This window comes from Myripristis murdjan, chromosome 16 (genome assembly GCF_902150065.1).
Source record: "Myripristis murdjan chromosome 16, fMyrMur1.1, whole genome shotgun sequence".
NCBI classification, from domain to species: Eukaryota; Metazoa; Chordata; class Actinopteri; order Holocentriformes; family Holocentridae; genus Myripristis; species Myripristis murdjan.
In genome coordinates, this window is record NC_043995.1 from 10,549,032 (window position 1) to 10,575,179 (window position 26,148).

The 26,148-nt window shown below is 40.6% G+C and overlaps 1 protein-coding gene across 1 annotated transcript in view; it reads right to left on the bottom strand.

Moving 5' to 3' along the window:
• Positions 1-26,148, bottom strand: part of cdkal1 (CDK5 regulatory subunit associated protein 1-like 1) — a 318,909-nt gene that overhangs the window by 137,632 nt on the left and 155,129 nt on the right. The window contains exon 9 of the mRNA XM_030072443.1: positions 2,386-2,552. Coding sequence (XP_029928303.1) covers positions 2,386-2,552 — 167 coding nt within the window. The remainder of the gene's footprint in view (positions 1-2,385; positions 2,553-26,148) is intronic.

The window sequence follows — 26,148 nt, forward strand, 5'->3', positions numbered from 1 at the left end:
GTTGAAAAGTTGATGTTTTCCTTCCCCCTCCACATTTCGAGGTTGATATTCCTGAATTTCCGCCTTCTGTGTCTTCCCTTCCTCCATCCCTGCGCTGATCTGCTCAGGTTTGGCCTTCCTCCTCTTTCCAAAGTCGTCTCCTTTGGGATGTGATTCGTATCCAACTAGAAATAATACCTTTGTGGACAAATAAACCTGAAACACTGACGGAAACCTCAAGAATCCCATCACTGATCCCTCTCTTCATTGCTTCATCCCGAAGTCCACCTATCCAAGTTCCTACTTTCTTCTTTTCGGTTCTTCTTGTTTTCCTCACTATCATCTTACCCTTGCTGACGTCTGCAGCTCCACACATGGCTACCATTGCAGCCAATATTTCTTTATGCCCGTCAGCATTGCCAGGTTACTACTTCTTTATATTTTACTGTCTGTTGGATATGAGTGCTGTCCAAATATGTAGAAAGCCTGGATGAGTGGATTTGGGGCACAAACAATGTAAAACAGCGCTCTGGATGATAAGAGTGGGTGAGGAGTGCACACCCCATCATGCCTAATCATTTCACTTTTTTCCATTTTCTTAGCCATTAAATAAATAGCTGATATTATAAATGAATGTATTTAAAAGTAATTGAATGCATTACACTATTTAGCGCTGAATGTCTTTTCTCTTCATTTTTTAACTTCCCATATCTCTGCCCTCATACAGAGCCTCCAGTTTCCAAATTTTCAAAATGACACAAGTGGCATGATGACAATGTGGGGCATTTTTGGGTGTCTTCCTATGACACAATGGTTGCATTCCAGTGGCTGGAATTTAATGAATTAGAGGAAGCTAAAATTTGCTACAAGACAAGATTATCCTCTAAGCACTGAATCACTGTTCTGGTTTATTATCATCCAACACACTCGCTTTTGAATAGTCCATCATCGCATAATCTGCCACCCCAACCTTCTTATTAAGTCAGAAATACATCATATTGCCAGCCATTATCAGTGAATCCAGCTTTCTTTTATTCTCACTCTTGGGTTCTGATTCTCTACTTACTGTATGTAGTGTCCATACAACAGGAATTTATTTGGGTGAATCAAATGAATCTATGGCATTGAAATTAATGGGAATGAGACATCTGCCCTACTTTGCCATTTTGACTAATAAGAGAGACGCAATTTCACATAAAAATCTGCGCTGGAATAGCTTGAACCCCCCAGAGGAGGAGGAGGAGGTCGACTGCTGTCACTGTCCACTGAAGGTGGAGAGCGGCGATAACGATAATATGATAGCATGTTATACGTTAACACATTCAGAAAGAATTGAGAAATAAACTGAAAGAGACTGACTGGGAGAGAAGAGGGGAGAAAAAGACAGAGATGGAATGATAGCAAATTCATGTCCGACAGAGAAACAGAGTCAGACACAAGCAAGAATAGAGACAGAAAGAGAGAGAGAGGCTAACAATGTCCATTGTTCCACTAGGGAAGACGGTAATGGCTGATAAAATGGTGTTGCTAAAGAGGACACAATGGTCCTTAATTGACTCATTAGGGAGAACAGAAAATGAACCGCACTAATGAATGGAGTATAAGCGCTAAGGTTAGAACAGCTAAACTGCTTGGTAAGCAAAACAGAAAGGCAATCAGTTTATTGAATGTAGGCAAAGCAATTTTATTTGCTCAGTAGGAAGCACAGGATGGAAGACTATCAGAGAAGATAAAGACTACATCTGAGAAAGCCAAAAAAAACAACACTCTGCCACCAAAATATAGTTTATTTCCATCTATGACTGATGTATTATGAAAATGGTGGAATGGGAGGTGTGTATGTATGTGTGTGTGTGTGTGCGTGTGTGTGCGAGACTGTACAATGTCGTGTTCACACTACACAATTGTAGCCGTGATTTTCCACTTCCAGACAGTTTTTGTAGATCGTCAAACAAAAGATCAGAGCAAATCGGCGTTTGCTCAGTACTCGATCGCTACGTGTGATCTGTTCAAGGACACAGTCCGATGCAGCATAGAAATCTGAAAGACATCAAGTAGGCTAAATATCTGGACCTGTAGGGAGTCCAAACCCTGTAGTGTGAAAAGTGTTGTGACTGGCAATGAGAGTGGCGATGAGCTACAGCCAATGAGAGCACAAGACACGGAGTGAGGGGGAACCTGGGGGACGAGTCATAGCACCTGTGACACGTGTCACTTCTCGCATGTTTTTGTGACAAAACACAGTTTGGGGACCAGACAGACTCATCGGAGATTCACGATGAGTCTGTCCCACAAGACCACGACAGAGATTTCTGATTACAAGATGTAAAACTGCATAATGTGAACAACACAGCGATCTGACAATTTTGAAAGTCGTGTATTGTGTGCTTGGCATAAAGCCCGTACCTCTAGGTGTTCCAGTATGTACGGGGGGTTGGTCATGCCCAGCCTCAGCATGGCTCCATCAGGAATCTCCTCCACCAGTCTCCACAGCAGAGTGGGCAGGTCTGTCCCGATGTCTCTGCCGTATGCTCCTGTGTCTTCACTGGTCAGCCAAATCTCACACACTCCCTCTGGACACACACGCGCAGAATGGAAGGATGACAAAGTATGATTAGAAACCTGCTTAAATTATTTCTCAGGTAACAATCAGTGATATTTTCATAACAAAAATGAAATAAATAAACAACGGGGCTGGGTCTCCAGTTTGTGATGTATTAGAAAGTGTTTTAAACCATAACATTTTATTCATGAGAGCCGATCATGCACTGACTGTTACATAAAGCTACCTGTGCCTTATGAAACCGTATATACATCACTTTCTCCTATGTACACTAATGTACACTAATTGCATAACCAATTGACATTCTGTAATTATGATAACATAAAAGGTACAATACCCAAGAGCCCACTCTTTTCTGTGACTGTGGCTACTGTTTCACTTCAGGGAATCATACATTATGGTTACATTGAAAATGACTGTTGTGTGTCTCCTGTGTCTGCATTTATTTAAAACTGTACTTGCATTACATTTTCCTGCACTCCCTCTCAAATATTCACATTGTTTGCCTACATACTGTTGCTGGATTGCATGCATGAATAATTTTCATCGCATAGTGAGCCTGACCATTTCTATATCTGGTTTAGAGGATCTGACAGCAATGGGAGCTAACTCAGACTCTTCTGTGTACACGCCACTAACTTGATGCAAACTGGTGTGACTGGATAAGAAGAGGCACATTGGAAAGACAACTGTGACTGCAGTCTATGGAACAGTGATGCAAATAGCCATGAGACACAGCCAGGTGCCACTGGCATCACTGCAATTCCTCTCAAGTATGACAGTGTTGTTTCATTTCCCGAAAACATGTTAGCATTTGGCATCTCTTGGCGTTATTGCCGAAATGCTGAAAGGCTTTGAGAACTCTGTTTCTGATGGACACTGACAAGTAATAAAAACACCAGTCCTACACACACACATTGCAGAATGTGAAGGTCGCAAAGAGACAAAGGGAGCTATGCATCAGCTTCATGTTAAATTAGGGCAATGCTCACTGCTACAGTCTAATGATCTAGCTGTCATTTGGCTGTGGGACTAGAAATGGCTGACTGCCCGCTTAAGCTATGTGTTAAAACACATCATATCAAGCAAACCCACAAAAACTCACTATCACATGCATGAGCATGAGCCCAAGTAGACATACTCAAACACAAACGGAAAAACACACAACCATCATTATTACTAGCATTGCAGAGACAGATAGATGCATGTGGTCAATCATTGCTGAGAGACTAAAGATGCTGCTAGACTAATTGGACAGAGTTTAAGGGAGTGAGAGTGTGTGTGCTGTAAGTGAGTGTGTGCATGGCTGTGTGTGTCAGTCTGTGTTTAAGTGTGTACATGTGTCATGCAGATTAAAGATGATGACAGTATAATTGTAGCGATTTAAAGAGTCTGAAAGGCTCATCATCAGTGGCATTAAGACACGTTAATGATTTCTGGAGCCAGTCTCGTCTAAAAACACCATCAAAAACATCCTTCTAATCACGCGTGATCAAACCTAAAGGTTAACACATACCACATAAGCATGCATCAAAGGTTTGTTTTGTTTATTTAAGCCATATTTTTCTTCAGCCTAATATTTAATATTAGATCAGTTCATGAAACACTGCTTACATTTAGCTTCTGGTGGTTCTAGCTTTCTTTGACTCATTCATTCTTTCATTCATTGCCTTTCTGTCTTTCTTTCACATGTCAAGCTACGAGTGGGTGAGGAGTATGCTATGTGATGTGACAACTGAGGGCTGACCACTTGCATCGCTAGCTGGAAGTAAAGTGCCTCACTGACATATATTATTTTTATTTTTTGTTAAAACAAGCCATATTCATCCGTTTTAAAGTAGCATTTCCCGGCGTGGTGCCTGCCTTGTAATCTCTCTCTCTCTCTCTCTCTCTCTCTCTCTGTATATATACCTATATCTATATGTACAAACAAAAAAACAAAAACCCTGAGGGCAGGTGGTGGCAGCACACTCCCAGAGCAGATAATGTCAGCTTGTTTGGGCTGAATGGAACTGTTCTCTCCCCTGGTGTGTCTGCCCTCTGCCAAGGTCTACCCCATGCCTGCATCCTCTGTTCCCCCGGGGTGGATGTTTTCCTTCAGCCGCCACACCAACACCATCACTTTCGACGTCACAACCCTGCTACAAATAAAGCCGTCTAATTGTGTCGGACTTGACAAAAGCCTGGCGACCACTACAGGGCCAAAACCTGCTCACTCGGTTTCCTCCAAAACAACATTCCTCTGATTCCATTTACATGTCCTTGCCAAGATGCTAAGCTTCTGCATTGTCTGCTATGACAAAGCTCCTGATTCCGGTGTGTTGGGTATGTGCTGAATTGGGCCACACCATGGAATAGTCTCAGGTGCTTACTCAAGGCCAGGGTCATACGTTGAAGCCGGGGTGAACTCAGTAACCTACCCAGTCATCTGCCCCCTTGCCCTCCTCCAATCCCACCCTTGGCTGTGTTGGGACTGCCAATGGTGTTATTGTTGGCAGCAGAGACAGAGAAGGGGCTCACTCCTCCAGGAAATGTTACAAGCTCTCCCCTCTCTACCTGCCCTACCTGATTCAATACACACTACACAGCTGCATCCTCTGATTTTGTTATATGTGTACCGAGGTGAAGGGTGGTAGTGGTGAGGGGACAAATAATGTGTTTGTGTGAGTGTATGCATCAGAATTTTTTGGATGATCATGAATTATAGAGCTGCAGATTGCAAAAATTCAACATGGGGGAACTGTGTGGGTGGAAAAATGTATTTGCTATTCAAGTTATTCTGTGGTTGTTTTTTTTTTTTTTTTTTTTTAAAAAAAAGCATTTTAAAGTTTTCATATTTTCTAAAAGGCACAAAGGGATAAAAGCATGGCACCTCCAGTGTTTTCAGATCCTTTCATTTAAATATCTCGGCATCCACTTAGATCACCCCATGGCCGTTCAACTGTTAAAGTAACCAGATGAGGGTTTAAGTCTCTACATGTATCAATCCCACTGAAGTGTCCTTGAGCAATACCCTGAATCCCTAATCCCTCCAGGGCTGCTGCTATGTGGCGGACCCTGACCTTTAACCTTTCTGTATGTGCAGGCAAGGAGAATTTCAGTCAAACAGTATATCAGAGTAACATTGCTATTAAACTGGTACTGTGCAATTCAAAATCTTGTTTTTTAGGATGTAAGGCCATTAAACCAACAACAACCCATGATTACCAGCCGTGGAGTTCTTTACAGAGCATTCCTGCTTGATTGTAGAAATGGGTATCAAGAACCAAGTCATCATTAAGAAATGCAACTCATGGAAAAAGTTACGCCATATAGCCTATCTTTCCAAAATTGTCAAATAGCTGAGTACCTCTTCACTTGTCAGTGTACCACATGTAACCTTCCATAGGAGAAATGCATGACAAAACACTTGACAAATCTCAAAATCAGGCAACTACTGGCAAGCATTACAACATCACAAAGTAAGAAGCAGAAAAATGGGCCTGAGAGGAAAGTTTTTCCTCATTTCATCCCTTGTCATATAAACTGGACAGGCACACTGAGGTTTCCATATTGGTGTGATACAAATCCATGAAAATGTCACTTTGACCTCTTTGCTCACATTATTAATCCCCCACCTTTGTTCTTTCCATGTCACACCATGATATAGGTGGATGTCAGAGCAGTTTAAAAACAAGGGTGGAGAGCAGCACCCTTTTCCTAAAAGCTATTAACAATCACTTAACTCTGAAACCGGAGTATAAAGACAGCACAGGGAGAGGGCAGCAATGGAAGATATGAGATGAAAATATAAAAAAGAGTGGGACCTCCCTTGTTTGGAGTAACTTATCTTTCCTACCCCAAACAAGAGACAGAGAAGGGAGAGGGATGCAGGAAACAGCTGTGTGTGTGTGTGTGTGTGTGTGTGTGTGTGTGTGTGGCTCTGAGATGTATTCTTCCTCGTACAACAATAACACCATCAGCAAGCCTGACACACGCCATGCACATATCAGGCCATCATCACTTTAACTCCCAGTCAAATGAATGTTTGGCATGGCTTGATGACATCTGTGTGTGCATGTATGTGTATGTGTGTATGGTCTCGTGTGACGTAAGTGTGTCATAGTGACGAGGTTGGGGGGAAATAGACACATTCACCTAGGGAAAAACAGAATGCAGAGGAGGTGTGTGTCCACTCCGTCCACTATATTGATCCCTCTGTAGGTGTTTCATTAGTCATTTCATTTGATGGTGATATTGCTCCGTCGATCCTTTTACACCTAAAAGCAGCAAAAGAGTCTTATGGTTTTAATTTTGTGGATGTTTCCCAATAAAGTCATCAGTTCTCTTATATAGTAAGCAAGTACAGTGGGACCTTGATTATCTAACACCTGATTATACAGAGTGACTGGTCAACTGCACAGCTATTTCCTTCTTCTTTTTTTTTTTTTTTTTCCTTTCCCACTACAAGCTGCACATTGCTTTCCAGTGACCTGCACATCTAATTCTGTTGCTACAGCATTGTTCACCAGTGAACCACTCTTATTCATTGGTTAGTTTGTTCATGTTTATGTGTGTTCATGTGTGTGCCGCTGGTGCAAGTGATTTCATATTGTGACAAAATGCTTGCAAACAACTGCTGTTTTACTAACAGGCTTACATATTTCTTATGTAGGGTCTGATGCTTGTGCCGGTTTAAAGACTATTTGTTTTCCAGTGACTGAGTCTATGATTTATTGGTCAGTTTGTTCCTGCATGCGTGTGTGTGTGTGTGTGTGTGTGTGTGTGCTGCTACTGTCCCAAAGTGTTTGCGGACAACTGTACTTTTACTGCCAGGCCTACATATTTGCTGTGTGGTCTAAAGGCTACTTGTACCACAAAAGTGTTTGGAAACACATCAATAATATACTTCATTGAATAGATTTTTTTTCCCCAAAAGGTTTGGTGCATTTCAATTATCCAAAACTTCAGCTATCTGAAATATCTTCATTCCCAAAGGGTTTCAGATAATCAAGGTTCTACTGTAATAACATTCTTTCAAACTGGAAAGTCTTGAGATGTAACTCCAAGCTGGTCAATTTTTCAGACAAAACACAGTGTGGGAAAATATTACAATACTTTGTAAAAATGTATACAAAACAGGATGGAGCCACCCATTATTTCCGAAAAAAAGAATTCACATTTCCTTTGACTGCTGTTTGACCCAATGCAGAGCTCCCAAACCCTTTCTCTTCAAAAGAAGAATTTCTTAGGGTAATAAACAGAATAAGAGTACCAAAAATCAATGAAAGCACAAAAAAGGCTTGGGAATAGTACATAATTAACAAAAGAAGTGAAAAACCATGTGTTTTGTCTCAGCAGTTTCTTCAGGTAAAAGAAGATTTTGCAGACACTTGTCCATCATCAACAATATGCATTTGCTCTGACTTTATACCATTCTTTCAACATACATGTAGCATGTGGGCTAGCCACTGGCTGTAAGCTGCAGTGCTTATAATCACATTAGCGTAAAGTGGCCATCTATATACAATTACTGTGTGTGTGTGCACGCGCGCATGTATCATTTCCTATAACCCTCTGTCCCCACTCCTCCTATAGAAAAAATAAGATGGGGAGAGTGGGAGGAGGGGAGACATGAGAGCTTTGAAGTGGCTGCTTTGAAGAAGTGTGACAGAACTAATTGATTCAGGTGATTGGGAGCTTTAGCAAAAGCCACTGTTGAAATGGTGAAAGGGTCTTAAATCATACCTGATACGACTGCCCCAACACAAACAGGTGTCTTTGTGTTATTTGGTACATGCTGTCTCTGATTTCTTTTACAACTTTAATCATTGGATGTTTATCCAACAGCAAGATAGAGACAGATCAATACTGAAACTATCCAGCACAAAGGCGAACATACTTACTTAGTTTATATAAAAAAAAAAAAAAGGTAAAGCAGAGTGAATATTCCTCAGGTTGCTCGGGGAAATCAAACAAAAAAAGTTCCTTGAGTGTTGAGCCCAGTTTTAGGTTAACAATAGTCAGTGGTAAAATGCTAGCAACACATAAAGCAAAATTGCTTTTCCCAGTACAGTGTATTCACATATTTGTTATCACACCCAATTAACATCAAGACTGCTGTTGATTCCTTTGGTCAAAAGCAGATGTCCTCTCTCACACTAAGGTAGCTCAATGAGAGATGGCAGAAAACTTCTTCAGTTTTACTGCATAAAATGCTGACAAGAACAGCAGATATCAATGCCGACTGTTTCCCTCATTAGTCACAGGAGAGTTATTTAAATTAATCATTTGGATTTTTGAAGATAGGAGAGGACGCCATTGTCAAGTTTAAGGGTTGACTGCAACGTAGCAAATACTGCTACCAGGCCATAAGGAACAGGAGAAAATGCATTAAGAAAATATGTGAAGATGGAGATGATGGTGTCTTTTCTCAATAATTAAGGGTCTAACAGTGAGGTGGTGACATATAATATTTAATCTGAGGAATAAAAAGAGATCCAATGAGAGAAAGCACCCATGAGCAAGCAAGCTATTAAGGGCCAACAACCGTTTGTGCCTGCTTGCTAACCCCTGGCAAGTATGCACATACACAATGTATTTTCTGTTCACTCACTCAGGCTCATACACACACTGTATAAACACACTGTATACACACACACACACACACAGACACACTTTACATAATCTCTGTCCCTGCGTCGTTTTCTCCAATCTGCATTATAAACAGTTTTTCTACCAGGGGCGGTAGTTCCACCGTCTCTTTATACGTTTATCCATGCTGACTTTAGCCAACTGCGCCCATCTGTGTGTGTGTGTGTGTGTGTGTGTGTGTATGTGTGTGTGTGTGAGTCCAAGCCAGTGTATGTGTGTGCGTGTGTGTGCTTGTGCATATGCATTGATGCATTCCCATGTTATGTTTCTATCCCCACATGAACAGGTTCAGTGTTCACGCTTATCTTAATCTCATCGGCATGATATACATTTTGATTGGCTGCCATCGGCGATAATGTTTAACAGATTACAGATTATATGCACATAAAGATGATCCTATTATACAGCATAAAACCCTGTTTTCCATAACACAAGTTAACACATGGCCAAGCATGTTACATACATGAAGACAATGTGGTGCATGATAGCAGGTTACAGACGAAGACAGACAGTGTGTGTGTTAGGGGTGTGACGATCCGTGGATCTGGATCGCTATATCAATTAAACGATCAATAATCCAATATCATCAATACAAAGTGAAAGCATCATTAAACGTTTTTAATGTAATGTCACGCCTTTATTTTGAAATTCCAAAGCATTGTCTGTGTGATAATTTCCATGCAAGTGCAGATGCTTCTTTCAAACTGTACGAGCACCAGGCGGGTCAAGCAGCAGCCAAGAAAAAATTAGGAGGGGTACTCCTCTCTTGGGAATAAATCAGTTGTTAGGATATAGTTTGGATTTCGCTTAAAAAAAAAAAAAAAAAAAAAAAAAAGGCAGATCAAGGGGAAAAACTCATGCCATCCGCAAACAACGCCATTGCAGGATAAGTTATTAATATGTTGTGGTATTGTAATTGAAAGCTCAGCAAGGGTTCTTCAAGTTAACTGAACATTTGCACTTAAACATGACAAATGTAGCAGTTTGTAGTGAACAGAAGGTTATATTCTGTATTAAAAATAATACCTTGTTTTTCAAAGGTCTGTTTTTTATTGTTATTGAATAGAAAAGATTTATTTTCATTTAATAAGTCTGGAAGAGCACAGTCAAATCAAATCATAATGTGGCTTACCTGACTTTGTGATTTCGGCAAATATTGTATTGTTGTTCCAAAAAGGTAACATCGTATCATAATGAAACTTGTGATTTACACACACCTGGTGTGTGTACATTTGGAAACTAAGGGATCCTGATATTTGAACATATCTACTGAACTGCTGTTGTTTGCAATTGTATTCAAGTAAAAGTCTCACTAGATACACTACACAGCTGGAAACAGTTGATGCTTATTTTTCCTCCATGCATAAATGTATTTATATCACCTTGAAAAATCTACAGTATTTTCATTTTTGGTAAATGAGAAGTCACTGTTAATACACTGTAGTTAAACTGGCGGATCGTCTGGATATAAAATCTGTGTCTGGTGTCCTTGGGCGTCTGCGACTTATAATGCACACACACATAAACAAACTCTGCCACTAGCATCCCATGTACCACCCCAGCATGATGTATATCACATGGTAAGCTGTGTGTTGACTTGTGTCATGGAAAATAAGGATTTAATGCAGTATAACAGGATCATCTTTATGTGCATATAATCTGTAATCTGTTAAACATCATCGCCCTTGGCAACCAAGCAGAACATACAGCGGCAGTTTAGATCCATTTGTATCTTATTCGCTCTGTAACCTATTGACTTTACCCATCCATTATAAAACATATTAATTTGCTTTTGAGCACAAGCCATAACACATGTTTTCACTGCGCAAACACCCACACACAGTTTGAACATCAAAACTGCTCTATGTGGCACATTATTTGAGTTGGAATTTATGTATGTATAAAGCAGAGGATGAGAGAAAGAAGAGACAGTTGTTCTCACACAGCTTAAAAACTCAAGCGTTAAAAACATATTTATCGTTGTGGATTGAATACAAAAAAGTGGTGCTTTGGAGGCATGAAATCAACAGTTAGTATCACATTATTCTGCCTACACAGCACCAGACATTCTGCATGTAAAGAGAGTGTCAAGGCTTACAGACATGTGCTGTGAAACCCCATTCATCTTATCAAATCTATTCATGTCACAGATGTAGAAAACATCTGTACCGAATATGCTGTCTGGGAACATGTACATTAGCTGTTCGGGTGCAGGTACCATATGTAGAGATAAGCGGCAGTGTGTAAGAGAGCAGCACCGACTCCTACACATCGAGTGTTGTATATACAGAGATACAGAGGTACAGAACAGGTACAGAGGTACAGAACAGAAACACACCACTGAAGTGAACACTGCTATGTTGCTTTTTCAGTATGCAATGACAAGCAAATATTGTTTGGTATTGGAGAATAATTTGAAATTTTCAAAAGGATAACCAGCCCAGGCCAGACAGTTGATTGTGGCGTCTCTGCGTGACTAGTGTTTGTTTTGCTACAGTGCATGTAATGGAATGCTAGAAACTAGCGTTACCTCAACCTCCTGAATACTAGGCTCTGTATGACCAGAAGCACATTACATGACCAAATGATAGAGGACATCTCCCATTTGCAGAGCTACTGAATCCAGTCTTGTATCAAAATAGCGCAACGACAAGGGACCAGGGCTGGGCAATATATCAATGCTAGATATCATCTGGGATTTTGGATAACATCATATTGTAATATGGTATATGTGTGTCATAGTTTTAAAGGCTTCATAACAGGCAAGAGAGGCAATTTTTTTGTTCTAGTTAATCTAATATTTTCCTTTAACTGTTTGGCCATCATATTCAAAAACTTCGTCAGTAAATATTTCATAAAAGCAACAACAGGCACCCCCACAAAATTGTCACAATATTGATATCGAGGCATATGGTCAAACATATCACGATATTTGATTTTGTCCATTTCGCCCAGCCTTACAATGGACTCCATTAAGTAAACCTGACTTCGAACAGCGTTGAAGAGACACTGAAGTCTCATAGGTCTGGCCTCACACAACCAGCTTAGAAGGACAGCAAAATGGGTCAATAAAGACAACAACAGTCATAGATCAGCTGGCCACAAACTTTGTTTGCACATGTGTGTGTGCACATGGAAAGAAGAAGCCAAGGGTTTGGGCATGCCAGTGGTTAGGTCAAGTGGATTCCCTGAAGGTGCTGAAGGTGCAACAGTTTCCATTATAAAAGATCTGATCCTGCCGACTCTAGCCTGTTCATCTGTTTGCCTTGCAGGAAACACCGTGATGACATATCCTGCAATCAAAGTAGCCAGTGTGACAGATCGGTTCATTGCATCCTTTCACACTACAAGAGTAACAACAAAAATACAAATATGTTTGAAAATGATCCAGATGTCCCACAGGGGCCTCAACTGGGAAATGAAGACGTGACATGCAGATTTTCTTACACTATGAAAATAAAGACTCCTCGTTAGGGATGCCTGTGACGCCGAAATCAGGTTTGATATCATATGGTGTGCATCTGGCTTCAGATTACACAAAAACAGATCATCACTTTTACAACTGCTAATGAAAAGATGGAGTAACAAGCCAACTTAGAAAACAGTATCAGCGCTGAAAAAAATGCAAAAACATGAGATAAGTGTTGAAAAGGCTAAGATTAACTTCTATCTGTTCATCAAGATTCATTTGGTGAACTTTCTGACCTTGGTTTAACCGCACTCTACTCGGTTCTCGTTGGTTCCCATGCAGACTGGTAATTAGGTAGAATATAAAAATGCACGAACACACACTCCAGCCCACCAAGAGAGCTGAGAGCCGACATGGACCATACATGGATCGATACACTCCTCTTCCCTACATTTGGTTTGGTCGTGCCCAGGAATTCTTATGGACATTGTCTTTGATCCTCCAGGATATGTTGTGTCTAGGGGGACAGTTTGTTTCTCTGTCTTTTGCCTTCTTCTTAATCATCTTATTTGCTCTACTCTATCCAAGAATATACCTTGCAACACAGATATACCAGTATACATGTAAAAAATAAAATAAAAAGGTGATACCCGCAGTAATCACCATCTTGAACCTGACATCTTGTAATTGTAGGTTCTGAATTTATTTGCTAAGAAATACCATAAACTGCTACACTACATACAACTACAACACTGTAACTACAGTTTTCTAGATGCCTGCACTGCTGTCTCTGTCTCTGCTGTCCACTGCAATTCAACTTTTGAGTCTTAACTTAAAAACACTCACAAGATGACATCAGATGATAGGGTAGTACGCTTAAACACATGACTTCAAGCATGCTAATACTCACCCCATTCACTTGCAAATGGACACACACAAACACACACAGGCATCATTAGCTACTGCTTGAAGCTATTACTCCATTTGGTCAACATGAATATGTATCAGACACAACAAATTAAGACAACCTCTCAAAGGGATGTCTATTCAACCATGCCATCCACCCACCCACCCTTACACACAAGTACACGTGAACACACACACATGCACGCAGGCACACGCACACACACACACACACACACACACACACACACACACACACACACTTCCATTACTATGCTTTATAAATACCACATTAATTTAAACCAAAGTCCTTTCTAAGAGGAGACTAACAAACTCTCCCCCCTTTAATGACTTTCTTCATCTTTCAATTAATTTCATCTTCACATGGCAGAACACACATATACAAAGATATGCATGCACACAGACATGAACACACACACACACACACACACACACACACACACACACACACACACACACACACACACACACACACACACACGAGCACAGGCAAACATCTACCTCATCCATAACCATGCCACTGACTGGAAGGCCTGTCTGACCTTCAGTCAAATTAGCCCCTCCCCCTAACTCCCACTGGCCAATCCCCTCTGGCTGTCTGCCTCCACAGTAAGACCCCCCCCCTTCACATTGCCTAGACAGAAGATTCTGGGGCAGATGTCAGCACCAACCTGAGAGGGGATGGATGTGAGGGGAGAGATGGAGGATGGGCACATGCAGTTAGGGCTGGGGTGGTTTGTTAGGGAATAAAAAAAGGATGAAAGGAAAGGAAGTGAAGTAAGAGAGACTTAAAAGCAATGAGTAAGTTTTTCATGACATTATTGGATAGAATAACTTGTGATTTCTTTGTATAAAATAAAATAAACCATATGATTGTTGGGTGGTGATCACACTGCACTTATGAAAGCATACAGAGTTAGGCACTTGAACAGACATTTTCAACAGGTGCAACGTACTTCTGTGCTTACAACTTTAATTAGTCAAGTTATGATGAAGTGACAATGTGTAGTGTGGTGGCCTCATGCTGAACCAAGTTAAACTCAAAGCAGAACCAGTGCACTCCTCTCAGCTCTGCTGCTAAATGCTTGCCTTGATCATACAACTTCAAAGCTATAGAAGATAATGGGAATGGTGCTACTACCCAGTGTGATCACTGTCTTAGTGTCACTTTACAATAGCCCAGGGGTGGGAAATACATTGATATTGAATCAATATCATGTTATGAGACTAGATATCATCAGGGATTTTGGATTTTTTTTTTTTTTTTATCAGTTTTAAAGGCTGCATTACTGTGAAGGGATAGAATTTTAAAGCTGTTCTGTTTTCTATCTGCTTTGCCATTATATCCACATTACAAATGATTGTTCAGCAAAAACCCCATTGTGTAAATGTTTTGTGAAAACACCAAGAGTAATCCATACAATACTGTTGCAATACTGACCTATACTCAGTGAAAAATATCACAATATCTGGTTCTTGCATTGGCAATAAGTATTTTTTTTTTGAGCTTCACTTAGATTTGGGATAGAAAACACATGAAAATTACAACAAAATGTGCCACAATAATCCCAATGACCCTGAGCAGGTCAGATAATAAGAGCAACAGTCACAGTACCCATGACAAAAGAGTAACATCACAAAATTGTTCTCATGTAGAATTGGTTTCAAATGTGACGAATTACAGAGCAGCAACAACAGCAAACATGCTGGTCTGTGTTTACAGAGAACAGAGAACCTGTTCATGTGAGAAGGTATCATCCTACCCAGTGCACAGACAGTAGAAATCTGTGTCATCATGCTATCCTCATTCATCCACTCATCGTTAGCCAACCTGTTAGCTGTCCTTCCACTGCCAGCAATGCAGGAGCTCAACCTGAGCATCAAGCAATGGAGTAAAATGATACCTAATTTCTCCTCGGGATCAATAAAGTATTTCTGAATCTGATTTAAGAAAAAGAGCAAGTCATCAGTGCATCTGCAGAAACAGCTAAGAGCATAGAATTATGATTTTTATTTTATGCGTCTTACCTCTTTGGTAAGGTTATGTTGTTGTCCCAGTCAGTTTGTCCATCTGACTATCTGCAGGGTATTTTAAGAATATTAATGAATTTCCATTAAATTTAGTGAACAGATTGGCTTTGGGCCAGGGAACAACTGATTAGATTTGGTAGTAATTTGGCTCTGGGATTCCTAACATTATGCCATTACTGTTTCTATGAAGGGACGGCATGGTGGCACAGCAGGTAGCACGCTGTTGCATGTTTCAGCTGGGAACTCTGGTTTCCTCACACAGTCCAAAGATATGTCCGGTGAATCTCCAGTTCACCTGAATTAGAGATTCACCCTTGATGTTAATGTGTGCGTTAACGTGTCTGTCTCAAAATTCAAGTAATAGAATTGGAGTGTTGACAAGTTGCTGACTCGCTCAAATGGAAAGAAAGACAAATGGAATAAGGACAGAGAGGGATTCATTAAGAAAGTCAGAGAGAGGATATGTGTTCACTGAAGAATTTTTAGGATGTATCAAATTAGGCTGAATAGAAGCAACAAATTTTGGTAGAATTGATTCAATATACATGTTTCCATATAGTTTCATGTTGTCTTAAGGTGAACAAGGTCTTTGTTGATCAAGATATTTTGCCAGAAGCACCTGTATTTGTTGAATTAAAAGAACACGACGTACAAATGTCAAGCCTGAAAACAAGTTGTCAGTAAAATATCTGTCCAGCATGACTTATCAGAAATGACCTACAAGCTGTCGCTCCCATGCATCAGGCGCCCTTTCATGGTTGTATGACCATTAGCTGGTGCACTCAAACACTGTCAAGTGCATTTCTTTCTTTTTGTTTGGGCAGTATGGCCTATAATTCATATCACAATATGAGTGTAGTGTGTGGGCGAGCAGGACTACTGGTCAATGAACAAGCCGTAGGCGGGTCTCAATTCAGTGAACATGCGGGACAGTTGTGCAAAGTTGCTTGTGCAGGAGACATTTTCCAGAGTTGTTGTACTGAGTAATATTTTGGCCAAGGTACACTGGTTTGGGACATACTGAGTATAGGAATGGGGCGCCAGGACTTGGATTGCACTGCAGAGAGAAAATGGATATTTTCATACAGCTGCTGTTTGTCAAAGTTGACTCCATGCTAACAGAAACGGCAACAGTGCTTGGAAACTCTATAAAGCACACAATTAAAATTTGTATTTGTATTATCAGACAGTAAAGGACCTCAACTATATTGTTTTTCGGTGACATATTCCTGTAAAACCATGTTTATATTCAGTCTGACAGAAAGAAATCAATTTCTTATGTACATTATACACGTCTAAGTGTCTTGCCACCACTTGCCTTTATTTAGTATTTGTCTTCCCACCACTGCTTGAGTGTTTGGATTTGAGGTGCTGAGAAAGTTTGCAGTCACCGTTTCTCCGCAAACACTTCTAAACAAAAGAGCATCAGTATGGGCAGTCCAAGGCAGCTGTCCACATGGCTGGCCTAAGCCAGTGCCAACACATTTTGCAACAACAGCTATTTGAACAACATTTCAGTTTTCAAGTAGAGTGTAATGATGAGGCTCACCCTCTCAAGCATGACATTTCTCTTATGGATTTGTTAACTTTGGAAGTAGCTTGGTTTCACATTTTTTTTCACATTTCAAATCTGATGGAATCTCAACTCATTTGCATTATATTTGTTGCGTATATATGTATATAAGTATATGTGTATGTGTGTGTGTGTGTGTGTGTATTTGTTAGACAGCTGGAGAAAGAGAATCTGTCACACACAAATGGTCATACAAGTTGACATTCACCAACACTCAGTGAAACTCCAGTAATCTTTGATTCGCAGCCGCTCAAGAAATCTCAATTTTCACACATACACTCGCACATATACACACACTTAAACTTAAATATACAGACACAAGCCCTCCCCCAATGCAGCTACACATACAGACACAGACATACACATGCATGGATGAAAAAAAAAAAAAAAAGATCTCACACATCCACACACACAAAAACAAAACAAACATACATGCACAAACACAACACACAGTTTAATTGCAGTAATTAAGCAGCTTAATTTAGAGTAACAACTGTTGATGCGCTGCGCGGGCGGCTTGGCAGGGAGCATCATCATCACGGATTAACCTAACACACACACACACACACACACTTCACATGCACATTCACACACAATTACATGCATGTGTGCATGCATGTGCACACACATGCACACGTGGATGCACATTGATATGCACAGCTTTAAAGAACAACCTACTCAATCCTTTCAACAACATGTCAGCTTTAACCTACTTTCACATAGTTTCAAAACTACAGGCGTGACCCTCTGATTTGTGTGTGAGTATGTGAAAAAGAGAGAGAGCAAGAGCAGGAGGGGGGGGCACATGCACACCAAAAATGTATGTGGTACATAGGAATAACATGCCACAGCGTATATGGGTCAGACATATTGCACAGATATATCAAGGGTAATTGGCAGAAAGGCAAGGAAACATATAACATATATCGTAATTGGGAGAGGAACTGCATCCCCTCCATCTTTTTCTGTATCTGTGCTTGCTTGTGTGTGTGTGTGTGTGTATGTGTGTGTGTGTGTGTGTGTGTGTGTGTGTGTGTGTTTGTGTCCTTTCAAAGAGGAAGTATGTTGTGAATGTTCAAAAGCAGATGGACGGCTGTATATTAGAGGAAAGAGGATCTGTGGGGACAAAGCACCCATAGTGCTGCAAGGCATGGTGCTGCTTGTGAACTCAGCAGAACACATCGGTTGTAGTGAACTAGGAAACAAAAAAGTCAAAATGGGAAGATAGAAAGATAAAGTTCTGTTAAAACTGGAGGCAGAGGTAAGTAACAGTACTGAAACAGAGGAAATAAATCAGAGAAAGAGGCGCAGAGAGAATCAACTGTGTCTGTCCCAATACTACCACTATGGCTGTTAGCACCACGGCGAGGTACCAGTTGTTATCACAGCCTGTCAGCTGAAGGAACAAATCGATACGTAGACATACTGTACCTACCATCATTACAAGATAACACAATACAAATGAGACATCTGTTTTTGGTTCACTGGCCACCTTTATATCACTTGGAATGCAATATATGTGGTGGGGACAATTCTGTATTGTGGTTGTGCATGTTTGTCAAGGTAATCTATTCAACAAAAACAAAACGATAGATGCACATAGAAAATGAAGAACAATGCTAGTAGACAGACAAATAGAGAGATGGATAGAGAATGCCACACAAAGGAAGAATTCTTCAGATGTGAGCAGCTAATGATATTAGCGAGCTTGTTAGCAACCAACAGGCCTCACTATCTGTTCTAATTAAGAAATTAGTGTCACTTAACAAGCAATGAATGCAATTAAACAGTTCCCGAGAATTCGCTGATTGCCATCGTAACCAGTTCAGTGGAAGGGGGTGAAGAAGAAAAAAAAAAAAAAAGCATTTGTCACAACAGGTCTATCACTCAAATTCATCTATTGATTTCCCTTAGAAATGCCTTTGCATTCTGCATTCATGCATTTTGCATTCTTTGCTCCTGTTACAGCACATTGTAATTAATATATGAAATGGAGGTTTTTCCATATTTTGTACTGTCATGTGACCTGTGTCCATCTACCATGATTACGAACTTCCAGATCATTAAAAGGACATGCGAGGCCAAGGGGAGCAGAATGGTTGATGGGGTGTGTGGATCAGACAGAGAGAGCTATAGGGGGCAGATTCCATCTCTGTATGCTTCAGATACCCCAAGAACCACATGGCACTAAGGGGCATTACACACACACACACACACACACACACACACACAAGTCTTGACGTTGAGGGGAGATTACATATGGAAATGAGTTCCTATTAAAACGGCATTGATGTGTTAATGCTTAATATCAGCTGTCAAACAAGTCAAGCCGATGGACACATGCACATAAAATGCACGTGCATGATCAAAAACACACTCACACAGACGCATGGCACACACACACACTCGCGCATACACGCACAAAGACAGACAGACAGACAGACACACACACACACACACACAGTTCTATAGCTGTGTTGTTAATCAGACATAATAAGGTTTAACTGTTTCTGATTCAAGGCCATTGACCTAATTTCTTTTCTGCACTGGGGTGTGCGTGTGTGTGTGTGTGTGTGTGTGTGTGTGTGTGTGTGCGCGTGCGTCTGTGTGTACACATGCGCATGTGTGCTCATTAATTTGATAAATGATAATATGTCTGGTCAGTATTTATGCTAATATATTCATGACTGACCAGCAGGCATCTTGTTTGTGTTTGTTAATTCACTTAGCCAGTGTGTGTGTACATGTGCTTGTGTGTATCTATGAAATCCTTTACTGTAGCTAGCCTGAATATTTTAAATGCACAATGTGTTAATCAAGGAAGCAAGTGCATAATCTACTGTGTGTGTTTGAGAGGGTGTTTGTGAGTGTAATAAGTCAGCAAACCAGCTTGTGTGTACGTGTTAATATAGTTACTGGACCTGTAAACATTATCTTTTTTGTGTAAATATTATTATTATCATTACATAAACACAGTGGATACTGTGTATTACAGCCTGAGACTAATGACTGTGGTTTGTTTACTAAGTTAACAAGCTGGGGAATGGATAGGCCATATGCTGATTCCCCCCCTCCCATCTCCATCTCTGTCTCCTCAGCTCTCCTCTCCAGGCTCACACCGCTTCCACTGTCAGGAAAACCACACAGAGCACAGTAATGTTGACCAACCAAAATAATAAAAAAAAAAAAAGAAGAAGAAGAAGAAGAGCAGACACTGATCTAATGTTGGTGAGTCCGGTGTACTCTGCTTGTTGCTGTTTATGAGACAGTTTGATTTCACTCTTAACTTTTGCTTTGTCACTTCATGTGGGTGGAGAAATGATTATATCGAGCACCAGCATAACTAACACGGGCAAATAGGACAAATCTACAACATCCATTAGAGACATGGGGCACTTTTCTCCACTCCACGTGGTGATTTAAGCTCATTTGGAAAGATAACGATGAAAATGAAAACATTTCCTCACTGTGGCTGGCCAATCAGGTTTATTTTGCAGGTACTGGATATGAATGTAAAAACGCCAAAGGTTCATCAAATTTGACCCAGAGAAGCCTGAGATATTGAGTGTGAAACTTAGTGACCTGTTGGCCTGGTGGTGGTGCTATGGTGAACAGGTTCAGGTTTATATTCAAAATTCAAGACCTCAGTGTCAAAATCCATCACTGCCCAAGGAGTCACCCAAAAACAGCCGGAGGATATTCAGAAATCACACAAGGATGGACAGATGGAGCCCAGTCCATAGTCCCTTCCCCAATCTTTGATCACGGAAAACAAATAGGCAACAGGCACAACAAAATACTAAAAATTTTATACTGTACACAAGTGGTGCACCTGCTAGTTCATCACAAGATGCATCCCCTTTTCACACCTGCCTAGTTCAGTCCGACTGAATCCAACTCTGGCATGTTTTGGTGCAGTTTGTTTGGGCAGATGTGAAACCAGCAATCCCACTTGGGTGTGGACAAAAAAAAAACAGACCAAGACCTTGTTGAACTGAAAATCTGGAGCAGTTCATTTGTGGAATGAATGTGAAACAATGTACTGTCCATTCGACCCAAGTACAGGAAGCATCGTGCGTTTTGGGCTGAAGCTGCTCCCATAGCTCAGGTGTGCATTATGGACTCATAATTAATAACAAAAAGAAGAAACTCAGTAGCTGCTTTTAGCCCACACGAGCACTGCAGTAATGAAGAAATGTCAAACTGCTGCAATATCCATGTTTGATATTGCACTGGTTAAATATGTTTGTACAATAAAGAGAGAGAGAGAAAGAGAGGAAAAAATATCCCCAAAGAAAACATTTCCTTTTCTGCCTTTCAGCCTAGCGATCCTGTCTGACCCTGACCGGTGAGGTGACAGCTCCCACATGGGTTTTGTTGATACATTTTCGTTCATTTGAATTTTTTGCTGTGTGAAAACAAACCAAACCAAATGAACAGTGCAACAAAGTATCACTGACTGGAACCGCAGCAAACAGACCAAAGGTATGAAAACACCCTGCAAGCCACTGGTCGTTACTATCAAAAGACGTGATTGCTGCTATGACACACACACACACACACAACGGACATACATTAGCTCACAGACGCATGAAAATCCATGAAAATTCAGTCTTAGATTACCTTACATACATTATATATAGATACACACAAGCCCACAGTCTGCCTTTGTCCTCATCTCCTCCCCCCTCCAACACCACTCACCTTCACCAACCCAAACACTGTTTAATTTTAAATGTTAAAAAAAAACAGTGCCTATCATTTATTGATAAGTCTGAACACAAGACACACATGCACACACAAATGCATGTGAGACACGCACTCTTCAATGGAAAATGATTCTAAAAAGAGGGAAAGCAGAAAGGGAAGGAGGGTGAGAGAGAGAGAGAAAAGCGAGAGAGAGAGAGAGAGAGAGAGAGAGAGAGAGAATGAGAAGGTGAAGAAGTGGAAAGAAGGAAAACGAAGAGAGAAAAAGGTGAGAGGCTCTAAAAGCTCAGAGGGAGCCAACACACACATACTTGGTAATTCTTTCTCACACACCCAAACACACATGATCATTTCCTCTCTCTCCCTCGCTCTCAGTCACACTTCATGGCTGCCAGAGAGCAGACTGCTTTGTCTGTTTAAAGGGGCTGAATAGGCCAGACGATTAACAAACAGCCCCCGTGGCTGATGGACGAGTGTGTGTCCTCTCTCTCTTCCTCTCCTCTTCTCGCCCCAGCCAAACAGCATAAAGATGAAATAATTATCAGAGGAATGCAGCGCCTTTTCTGTCTATTCACCTCCGCTTCAAGGTTTGAAGGTGTAGAGGTGTGTGTGGGTGTGTGGAAGTCCAAGAATCCACATACACATGAAGGTGCTTTTCAGCTAAAACTTCAATGATGGCACTGTAAAACTGAGCTGGTCAAGGCTGGCTGTGACAACAACTAAAAAGCTGAAGAGCAAAGCCATGTACGCACACATCACACACAATCATAGCTTCTAGGCAAGGGAGCTTAAATGCAAAGAAGGGCAGGGGTGTCCAGAACACATGCACACACCATAAAATGGGGAGGAATCAGGCGTAGGGTTTTCAGTGAAGTGACAGATGTGACGACAGGCCGTCCAGTCAGGCAGAAACACTCAACAGTTTCTTCGGCTGAAGACCTGGAGTGACATTCGTCGCTTCTGGAGAGCAAACAGAGTGCCAGCACATACTCACACACACATACACAAAATAATGGGAAGAATACACCAAAACACACAGTGAGAAAGAAGTATATACATATGTACACTCACATTTATGCATCTACACGCATACTCAAATGCAAACTCACACTTGGAGGCTTTCACACCTAGACCGTTTGGTTAACTCTAAAATTAGACCACTGAGATAGTTTGTTTGGAGAGGAGAGAACACATTTGAACTCAGGTGTGGATTAAACAAGTCAAACATGGCCCAACTGAAAAGTCAGGGCTTGGTTCATTATAACTGAGAACATAAATGACCTACACCAACACCTGAAGCTGTTGACTGCTGACAAATATGGAATGATGATGAGGTGAGGAAGGGCTGCTCTAGAAATACGGGCTGGTAAGATTTCAATATTATTTGTGAAAACACATAAAAATACAGTTGAAATACTGTAAAATACTGTTGATCTGTTGTTGCAATATGCTGCTCTCCAAAACTGGGATATTGTAAAGGAGATCCCCTTGTAATATTTCTGCCCAATAGATGAGTATGTTTACAAACTCTGGTTCATTGAACACAGCGCTGTGTCAAAATGATTGGGCCGGATGGAAAATACAGGAAAGTAACAAGTTCACGCCTAAACTGGACCAAAGCAAGAAAACAAGAGGCGATTAAGTGTCTTTAGTACTCATATAGACAGAGGCACATGATGCAAAGACCTGCATGTGTTTGGTCACACAAGCATACACACAAACACAAAAACAGATAAACATACAAACAAGTAGACAGTCTGTGGTGCTCTCTTAACATGTAAGTGCTGTTACTAGCTGATAATACAGTCTCAGCACAAGACCTGCTGTGCTTATGCATACATCCAAGTACACACATCACTGCTTTATTCCAGTAAAGAGTGATAACAGAGTAGAGCCACTAAGTCTTGCAAGGTTACCATGTGTTACTATTAGCAACAGAAATGGCAGTAACCTGACCTGTTGGTTACACAAGTTACAACTCTCATAATAGATATGTATTGGAATCTCATACAATGTCAAGTATACACTCAAACCTTGAAGTGTTGACACATAAAGTGTAATTACACAACAGAAACAGAGGAAAGTAGAAAATTACATGCTCGGGATGGAAACCTGTTATGTCATATTTTCATATAAATAAAATACCTGTGTTCTTACTCTTCACCACAGATGAATGCAATACAACAGTGAATCAACTATAGCCGTACATTTCCTTGTTCTAAATGCCTGCTGTCACGTTGGTCTTTCCAAGGATAAATCTTCTGCTGCCAAAGAAGCGATACATTGTACCTTACTCAAAGCAGCAGTGATAACCGTTACAGCCAGTTTTCCACCCAGATTACCCAGATAAAGTATTACCACCAAGGCACATTTTTCAAGGATCTAAAAGGTTCCTCCAGCCCCTTGGTATTTGTGTTTCCATTGCAGTCTACAGATCTACAAAGATTAGGCAAATTAATCTGCTGACGTATGAATCAGCAACAGCTGTATTACCTGTCATTTTTTCCAGTCATGAAAGTAGTTCAGCTGCGTCAGGCTATTTGTCCTATTTTGACCACCTTGTTGGCAGATTACTGACACTTTTTACAGTGTTTTTCTATAGTGAGCAGTGCTGTCTCCTGCCTACAAGAGAAAAGTAGCCCAGTCCCCTGGCTGTGTGTGTGTTTGTGTGTGTGTGTGTGTGTGTGTGTGTGTACCTGAGAGAGATGCTTCTGAGGAAATGAAACTAAGAGCATCTGTCTCAGGCCGATCGCACTATCTCTGTTATTCTCTTTTTCTTTTTTTAAAAAGAGTCAGAAAGCCGACAGCAAAGCAAAGCCAAACTTTACTTTTATTGTCAAACAAACACAAATGCCCTCCCCTCACCCTAAACTGGCCCTAAACTGATACTAGAGCACTTGCTTGCTTTATGAATGAAGTGGTACACAAATTGAATCAGCCGCTGCTGTGAGCATTTGAACAATCAGAAATGTTGCACTGTACATTTCACAGCCCAGAGTTCCTGGGTGATTTGAAAGTCCTTATGCCCAGGGAGGGAGTTTGTTTGTTTTTACCCTGGCCCCTGCAGTCTAAACGCAGACAGGTCCTCAGAAGATTCCTAGTCCCTGGGGAAAGGTCCTGCAGTTGAAATGGGCCTCAAGACTGAGCAGAGGAAGAAAGTAGCACCACCTATAGACACTCAAACTTGAGCATCAGACAATACTAGGAAAAAGGCACTAACATGGCTGCAATGACAACTACTATCAAAGATGACACCAAATTGAAGAAACAAATTCATCAAATTATAAATGCATGCATAAAAAAAAAGAAAAAAACAAAACATGATCTCACAAAATATTCCAGGAAGGAAAAAGCTTTACCTAAAATAAACCATGTGAGAGACAGAAACAGAGACAGACAGTGTTGAAGTCATGTCCAGACATGCACACCAGCAAAGCCTCTGTGTGTGTGTGTGTCTTCTGCTTCAAACATGTCCAGACATGTGCACTGGCCCTGTGAGTGCGTGTGTGTGAACAAGCAACATGTGTAGACTGATGTGCATGCATGTGTTTGAGTGTGCCTCTGCTTTTAGCCATGCTAACCTTGACAAGAAATAAGGAAAGCCTCTCGTTTCTCTCTGATGGAAAAAATAAGCGAGCATAATGTCTTGGGCTCTCTTTGCTTTAGTGTCTATTAATATGTCACAACCTTCAAGAAGGGCACAGTGCATAGTAAACATAAGAATGTTTACTACACAATAACATTATTGTGTTGTTGTATTGGTGTGTGTTGAAATGGCAAAATGCCGATTTCATTCAATTACCTGACTTCTCTCTGTTTTTTGTACTTCTTTAACATTGAGTATTCTTTATTTCAGCTCCATATGTTTTCTCCTTTCACGTTTCTCTTTTAGCTTTCATTATTGCTCTCTTCTATCTCCTACACATTTATTTTGCGTTCCTTTTCCTCTATCTCACTCTTTCCACTCTTGTCTCTGCATTTTAACTTCTCATCCATCTCACTTCTTTGCATCCCTTCATCACAAGCAAGTCTTAAAGGATCTCACAGCGAACTAATCTACTGCAATCCAACTAATCAGCAGTCGATCAATACAATGCACCAAAATACATTCATACAAAGTAAAACAAAACAGAGCTCTGAAAAGACACAGGCCTATATTGTACCTGCTAGAGCTGTAACTAATGATATGTTTCATTTTGGTTTTGTTTGTTGTTTGTTTTTTTGTTTGTTTGTTTGTTTTTGTTGTTGTTGTTTTCAGTTAATCAGTTAAACATTTAGTCTGTAATGTCAAAATAATAACACATGCTCATCAAAATGTGGTTTGTTTTC